The 8,516-nt window shown below is 43.1% G+C and overlaps 1 protein-coding gene across 1 annotated transcript in view; it reads right to left on the bottom strand.

Annotated features, from left to right (window-relative positions):
- Nucleotides 1-8,045: 8,045 nt before the first annotated feature.
- METTL3 (methyltransferase 3, N6-adenosine-methyltransferase complex catalytic subunit) overlaps nucleotides 8,046-8,516 on the bottom strand; it is a 37,463-nt gene continuing 36,992 nt past the window's right edge. Inside the window, exon 11 of the mRNA XM_082244202.1 lies at nucleotides 8,046-8,362. Coding sequence (XP_082100328.1) covers nucleotides 8,191-8,362 — 172 coding nt within the window. The 3' untranslated portion in view covers nucleotides 8,046-8,190. The remainder of the gene's footprint in view (nucleotides 8,363-8,516) is intronic.

Here is an 8,516-nt window from a genome sequence, read left to right as displayed (position 1 = left end):
AGCTTTTCCATTTCTTTTATCCTTGGTTGTGGGTTTGTGCTATTGCATACAGCATATAAGGTTAGTGTATAGATTGTTAAAATACCTTGATGTTTAAAAAGTGACAAAGTCTATTAAAGATATATATTTATTGATATGTATGTATTAACAGAATAAAATTCAACCACTGTGCCCCTGAAGAAGATGAAATCTGGTTTGTAGTATTCGAAATGCGTCTGGCCTCCCATACACCACCATCTTTGGGGTTGGGCTCCCTTTGGTTGTTATCTTTCTGGATTGTGTACTGTATGCTTTTTATTCCACAACTTTCATGTTTTTATTATGCCCTTTCTATGTTTGTTTCCCATAATTGTTTTGTACAAAAAAAATTGTCCTTATATTTTTCTACATGTGTTGATTCTATTGTACCCCCTTAAAGTCCTTCAGAGGGTTTTTTTTTCCTTTTTCTTCAATTATTATATTGGGATAAGGGCTCAGCTGTTCTAGGTTGTACACTACCTGGCTTCCCGTTATATAAACCTACTGTTACAAGGTCTGATCTTCCATTCTTCCTAACATTCGCTGGCGTTAACAGCACTGCTATGGAAGACAAGGGAGTCTCAGGTTCAGTCATTCCTTTGATTCTAAAGGCTAGGAAGGCGATTAAGAATAATTTATCACATAACCTGGAAATCCTTTTTTGCTTTGTGTGAGACTAGGGGATTTCACCCTGGCTTTTCTCCAACCTCAAGCTGACCTGGGACTGGCTTTGAGTTTGAGCAAAGGTCCAATTTCAACATTGGCAGTCCTTTTTCCAGAGACCAATTGCTTTACATTCCTTTTCGCATGCCTTTTGTCCAAGGCCTCACATGTATTGTTCCAAATGTTAGGACTCTTAACTCCATGGGATCTCAACTTGGAATTTTCTGTATTGCAGAAATATCTATTTTTAACCCATCTGGGATATTCCTTTAGTCTTTCTGAATCAGAAGGTTAGTTTTTATGGTTTCCATTACTTCAGCTTAAAGAGTTTTAGAGTTGGCTGTTCTTTCCTAGAAGGAACTTTTCTTGGTGCCCCAACATAAGTTTGATCTATAACCTCAGTTGTCCTTTTTGCCTAGGGGGTTTCTTCATTCCATCTCAAAAAGGACATTCTGTTGCTGCCCTGTCCTAAATTTCAGGCACTGGGGGCCAAGGCTCTTCATAGTTTGGTTGTGGTTCCTGCTATCGGGTGTTACCTGAACTCAACTGCTGAATATCAGTGGGATTCCTTCTTTGTGCTTCCTGAAGGCACAAGGCAAGGATACGCAGCTTCCCAATCATGGTCTCTAAACGGCTCGGTCAGCTTATTTCTCAAGCTTTAGGTCTAAAAGGAAAAGTTCCAGTTTTCGGTAACTGCCCATTCTACCAAGAGTATTAGTGACTCCTGGGCTATTTGTCATCAGGTTTTGGAAGCTTACATTTGTAAAACTTCGACCTGGTCTTCAGCTCATATTTTTACAAAGTTTTAGCAACCTGGGAGCCATTGCTGAACACTACCTTTTAGCTGTCGAGTTTTGCAGGATGCTGCGTAAGGATCTAACCTGTGGTGGTTGAGTTGTTGGGGGGCTTGTTGCCATGTTACCCTCCCTATTCTGTGCATAGGGAAACAAATCCGAGCCATTCTGGAGATTCGTGTCATGACCTGTTCTAGGAAATCCACACTAAAGAGCAAAGCAGAGAGTCATTGCTCAGGCAAGGTACGGTCCTGAAATACAGGGTCATGAAAGTTGTTCATTGGCTTAGTCCAGTTAGCTGCAGTTTGGCCAACTGAAATTGCAGCAATATCTGGCTGCAGAGCTTGGCCTGCAAACAAATGTAACATTTTTGGTAAGCAGCATCTTTGAAAAAAAGGATCATCTACTATAGTTATGGTAAGATGCTTAGGAGTGGAGAAGGAGCCTGGCATGTTTAGAGCTCTCGACAGTGGTGGCTGTATTAAAGCCATTATTTGCAAAAAAAATTATCTTGGTCATGTAGGTCGCTTGTGGCATTTCTAAGATAGAGCTAGAATTGGATGCAGAAATCGGTGTTAAGATAGGGTCTGGGTATGTTTGGCAGAGCGAATTGTTGCCAATCCTTTTACGCCTGTAAGGGGACGTAGTGGTAAAGTGTACAATGAATAATGGAACTTGAGCACCAAGTTTCAAGTTTAACACCTGTATAAGTGAACAAGTTTCAAATACTTTTCTGATAGCTGTAACATATAAATGCATCCAATTCGGGATACACAATTAGTGATGCCACATAAAAGCAATTAGCCTGTATCCTGAGCACCTAAATGTCAGAGAGACAAACTCAAGGACCCAACTACAGCCCCCCACTTGGAAAAGTGGGGGCACACATTCATGTTAAAGGCTTCTCAGAGGTGTTAGCTGACCTCTGACTATGAACCTATGGATACCAGCTGCCAAAGGGGATGGAAGGAGGATCCCTCCACTAAGGAAGGAGGTTCAAACGCTGGCTTGTTATAGGTGTATTGGGATGTGTTTGAAATAAAGGAACCATACAATATTGCTTTTCAGGTTTCCACATGTAAAACGAGGGCAAAGGATTACCATTGAATGTGGATCTTAGGTCTGCTGCTTCAACCACTGGGTGCTACTCGGATGTGGATCTTAGGTTTGCTGTCTCAGCTACTGGGTGCTGTGGATGCTGGTTACCCTCTGGTGAGTGAGGTACAAGAAGGGGGGGGGGGGACATTTGCGGAACACCAGCAACAAACACTAATTTAAAGAGTAGTTGGAGCAATTTAGGTGCTGGTTCATAGATATGTGATGTCAGACATTGCATGTGATTCACAGCACACTGCAAATCACATGCAATGTCTGTGCAATGCGAATTCAGCCATATAGATTGTATGGCTGAATTTGTATCGCATTCGGACCAAAGTCGCACAGGACCCTTTTTGTTTGCCCGCACCAAAATCGGATTGCAAGGGTGTTCACACCTATGCAATCCGATTCCTGTCTGAATGGACAGTTCGCACTGTGATATGCAAACTGATCTGGGGGTGTCGTTAACTTTGTTTTGGCACCCCCAGCAGTTTGCATATGGCAGTGTGAGCTGCCTGCGAGTCGAGTGCGATATGAGAACCCGCATTACATATGTGTGAACCAGCACTAAAGAGCAGCTGTCACTTTTTGGAGTTTATGATGAACTTTTCAAATGAACTGGGTTTCATATATATTTTTCACTCATCGGTTTTCTATGCATATGCATAGTTGTGAAGCACTTTAAAAGAGCACCAGTCACTTTTTTGTCACGGAAGGACTTTTTTAATGTAGCATATTCTGAGTATGTAAAATTGCTGTTTGATTTTGCACATATTGGTTTCACAAGCACCATTCGCCTGCAATGTATTTTCAGTGAATTCATTATCACTAGCACACATATATTTGAGCACCACACACTTTATGGTACATATGTACATCCCCTCAATAAGCATTTTTTATCATCAAAACATTCCCCTTTTCCAGGGGCTGTTTTTAGGGGAGGCAGCAGCTTTGGTGCATTGCACAGTACCTAACATTACACAGAACTAGCTTCACCTTCATTTAACTGAGGAAGGAGCACTGTCTGTAGTGCAGATAATCATGGTGTCAAGAGCAGGGTCTAAGAGGTTATATTCCTCTAGGGCAGTGATGGCGAACCTTGGCACCCCAGAGGTTTTGGAACTACATTTCCCATGATACTCATGCACTCTGCAGTGTAGTGGAGCATCATGGGAAATGAAGTTCCAAAACATCTGGGGTGCCAAGGTTCACCATCACTGCTCTAGGGTCAATCAGGTCAGATGCTCTTTGGATACAGCATCAGCATCCCAACTATGCAGCCTGCAGCCAGAGTGCTTCTCGCATCTGTATGGACATCGGTCCCATGCAAGACATTTGCTTAGAGGTATTTAGCAAGGTATAACAACTAATGCTGTCAGGTGCTCTGTGAAACTGTGACCTACCCCAAAAGTGTAACGTTAGAATCCACATATTCTGAGACATTAACCACTTGCCGCCCACGCTATAGCAAAATGATGGCTACACCGCAGTCGGCCAGTTCTGGGAGGGCGTCATATTACCTCCTCTTGTGATCGTGCCTGCTGCGGCGCGCTCTGTAATCTCTGTGTCCTCTGGAGTGGTAAGATTTACCGCCAGCAAAGGGTGGAGGTCCACACCGATGAATTAGACACTGTCAAGTAAAATCCTGAAAGGTGAGCACACCTTCAACCAGTTTCATGGTATTCCTGTTGAGATGGATCACTGGTACATCTACTGTGGCACCAGACCAACCTATTCCTAAAATTCTCTTTCAAAGGAAGATAGTAGAATGCTTCAGGGTGTTTCCAGTAACAGAGGAATGATTCAAGTAGCAGGTGAAGTGGAAAGGTGTTTGCACCTGTAAGAGCTGTATACAACCCAAAGCCTGGAACAGTAGGTTGCTCCTCAAATTCAGGGTAATACATACTACATCACTAAGATTTGAAACATTACCCTGTAAATTCGAGTCAAGGGCAGGAGACTGTAGTGCCCCTAAAACAATCTCATCAGAGACCAGCTGTGGACTCAGAATCTGAGTCGGACATAGAAATGAGGAGCCCCATGCCCTGTTTAATTCAATAACTTGGGGGGGCATTCTGAGCCAGACTCTGTAAAGTATGGTGCCAAAGCGTGACTAGAGCATCTGAGAGCAGAGTGAGTGAAAAGCTAGGATGTCCAGAATGAACATGGGCATCCCTGTGCTCATGGAGAATGTCATGTCCTCACCCGATGAAGCTAAAGAGGAGGACAACCTTATTTTTTTTTTTTTTGTTGAATTTGTTTATTGAAAATTTTTTCAAAAAGACAAAGAAAAACCGAACATAGACCGTACAATCTGACATTAAATATGGTAAGTAGTTATGGAACAATATCAATGAGTGCATGAACATCTCAGTGTGTGCCAAGCACATCCAGTCATAAAAAGTCTGAAAAAACATAATGATAACACACCATCTTGCATCATAAAACAAATGTCGGAGAGAACTTATAGGAAAGCGAAAGGATAGCGAAAAGCATAAAAGAAAGAGAAAGAAGAGGGGAGAGCAGCTGGGAGAGAAAGAGGATAAGAGGGGGGGGGGGGGGGGGGGGAATTAGGCCACGGGCGATTTATGTACCAAACGATAAAAACTTTAAATCAGATAGGATTGCATTAGAAGGTGATAAACCAAGGGGGGTGTCCTCAGTGAGTAGGGCCACATAGGATGAAGTGTTTTTAAAAGAAGACCAAGGTTGCCAGGTAGAGTGGAAACGGTCTAGTTTGTCACAGGCTATGAAAGTAAGTTCCTCTAATTGGTATGTCATATCAACTTTCCGTAGCCAGTGACGTATCGTGGGAATGGTCGGTGAGCCCCAGAAGGTGGGGATCAAGGCTTTAGCCGCATTAAGCATATGAGGGATCATTGATCTCTTGTACTTAGAGAGAGGCATGTTAGTTCCACGCAGCAAAACAACCCAGGGATCTGATGGGATAGTAACTTCCGTGATGACTTGGATAAGCCGAAGGACTTCCAACCAGAACGGCCGGATTACCGAACAGTGCCACCAGATGTGTGCGTGCGATGCAGTATCTCCGCATCCCCTCCAGCATAACGGGGAGATGGCCGGAGAAATAATGTGCATTTTCCGCGGGGTATAGTACCAACGGGACAATAGCTTGTAGATGGATTCCGCCACCTTGGTGGAGAGAGAGGAAATGTGAGCCAATGCAAGAACTTTGTCCTTCCGAGCATCGGAAATTTGAGATCCAATATCCAGTTCCCACTTGTGTAGAAAGTCCGGGTAGGGTTGGCCTTGTAATGAGATAAGTGCCTTGTAAAACTGCGAGGTGGGGTGGAGGGGGGGGGGGGGTCCTGAGGGCATAATATCGCCTCAATAGGATTCAATTCCTTGAAGTCACGCAACGGACGTGGAAGAGTAGCTATGAACCTAGACAACTGTCTATGTCTCCAATGATCCATGACCGTTACGGGGCTGGAGCCCAAAATGTGGCTAAGTGGTTTCACAGTATTAGAGTGGGTTACGTGGGATAACAAGAGGGGAGTCTTAGGAGACCAATTTTTAAATCCAGCATCCAGTTTAACGGGCATGATGTGGTTGTGGTTCAGCAGAGGCATTAAGGGAGAGTTGTAGTTCCAGGAAAACTTTGTATGAATGGAATCCCAGACGGACAAGGTAGATAGGGTCAGTGGGGGAAGTGTTTGGTGAGAGGGCCCTGGCGGACCTCGGAATCCATGGTAATGCAGACAAGTCTCTGTCACATAGGTCGTATTCCAGCTGTACCCATAATTTAGAACTAAAAGAGTACTTCCAATCAGCCACACGGGTTAGTGCGACCGCCCGGAAATAATCCCTGATACTAGGGAGTGCAAGTCCCCCAGAACGCTTTGGACGAAAAAGTGTCGTCCTGGCAATCCTGGGGCGCCTGCCCTGCCAGATAAACCTGGAAATCAAAGACTGCAAAATAGTAAAAAGCCCAATAGGTACACCCAGCGGTAACATTTGAAAAAAAAAATAGAATACGAGGCAAAATGTTCATCTTAACTATGTTGGTCTTGCCCAACCAAGAGTGATGCAAGGAGGACCATTTCCGAAGATCTGATTTGAGCATGTTCAATAGGGGTATGTAGTTATGACGGAAGACAACCTTATAATTAATAGGCGGTCACAGATTCTAAAACAGATGTTGGTTTCTTCTGAAAATATGCCCCCAGAATCACTAAGTGAGCAGAGGTTGGTCACATGTGACAGCAGAACTGTACTCTCTGTGTCTTAGGGAAGACATGTTCTGTCCTGGGTAGTGGTAATGCAACTAGGCCCATGGTGGGGCAAGCTCTAAAAGTACTCACAAACCCAGGCAGCTGGAGCCAATGAAGGTTTTGGGTGGCCAGGGGTGACCATGTTACAGTAGGCAGAGTGGAACAACACCAGAGATCCACATGGTTCTGTAAAGCAGTAGGGTGCCATTATTTTCTCCAGGGTGAGCGGCAGGAAAAAGAGCGGATTGCACTCCATCCAGCAGATTTTGTCACACTCTATGCCTCAGCTACAACACTTTCTGTGCTAAAAAACAGAAGTGGTGGGGTTTTTTGAAAAGGCACCCAATGATGCAAATGGTGAGGTAGCTTCTGGTACTTCAGACAGTAGCACACTTGGTTCTGTGCCATGGCTTTGGGAAGTGCTCTGCAGCTAAAACACACATCCAGTTCAGTGGGGCCCAGGTACAGCTTCCAGTGCTAATGCTGAGGATAGCTGCTAAACAGAGACCCACTCAAACAGCAGTGTAGCAGGGAAACTTAGAAAGGAAAAAATTCCACAAAGCAAGAAGTCTAGCAAAAGGTTTGTTAGATTTTTGTTTTTCAACAAATCGTTAGAAAAAGGTCTCCACCCTCCTAGGACACTAGCAAATAATGGAAGCTTTGTTTTTATCCAACTATTTGCGTTTAGACTTCTTGGTTCTGAGATATTATTCACATAGCCAAGACCTCACAGATGCATCCTGGAAAGGATTGTGCAGAGATTTTTTAAACAGATGATTTCAGTGTGTGTACAAGACGAGGGGCTTGATGTCACGCAGTCCATCTTGTGCTTGCACAATATGACAATCATGCATGCTGAGATGCAAATGTCACTGGTGGGCCAGCACAGTGAAAAAGAAAGAAGCCAGCAGCCAATGACATTGATTTTGAAAAATGGCAGGGCAAAGGCAGCATTTAAAATGTTGAAAATGAATAAAAATGAGCATGGACTCACGCGCTCAGGTAACTACATACTTTTATAGGGCACAAGAAAAAGGGAATGGCAGCAACACCTTGGTGACTACTTTCTCCAGCAATCTAGGGAAAACAGACACAATTGGAAAGCCCACTTCAGTTATAAACCACACCCAATATGTCGTTTTCAGAACAGAGACTTCTGGAAGCAGGTTTTTTCTTTCCAAAGCAGGATCGTACAATACAGCTATACCGGGATAAAAAAAAAAAAAGGTACACTGTGTTCCTTGAATGCTTCTTAGAACTTTTAATTTAGAATACAGCACTTTACCAAAGAAGTACAATGCCATACATTTGTATTTACAATTGTAAAACAAGTCTTTTTACAAAACGTGATAAAGTCCTTTTTAATTAAGACTGCATAGACCTCAAATGCCAATGCATTTCTGATCCAAATTATTTTGCTCATTCATGTAGTAAGAGCAGTTCATCACAGGCTTTGGTTTTGAGATCACCCCATCTGGATACTGTTGCTTAAATCGAGCCACAACATCTGGATCTAATAAATGGATCCCATCCAACTGATTTCCTAATGTTATCCTAAAAAAAAAAAAAATCCAGTGGTCAGTAAAGCTACAGAGCTACATAGAATACATTAAATCTTAGACAGTTATATTTGTCAGTAGTACACAGTAAAGGCTTTTTGAATTTAAAGTATACAATTTTATCCTGAAAAATTAGGCATGTTTTCTAA

The sequence above is a fragment of the Pelophylax lessonae genome (genome assembly GCF_965119305.1).
Source record: "Pelophylax lessonae genome assembly, chromosome: 1".
NCBI classification, from domain to species: domain Eukaryota; kingdom Metazoa; phylum Chordata; class Amphibia; order Anura; family Ranidae; genus Pelophylax; species Pelophylax lessonae.
The sequence above is the reverse complement of the archived record's forward strand: the minus strand, read 5'-3'. Positions and strand labels throughout refer to the sequence as shown.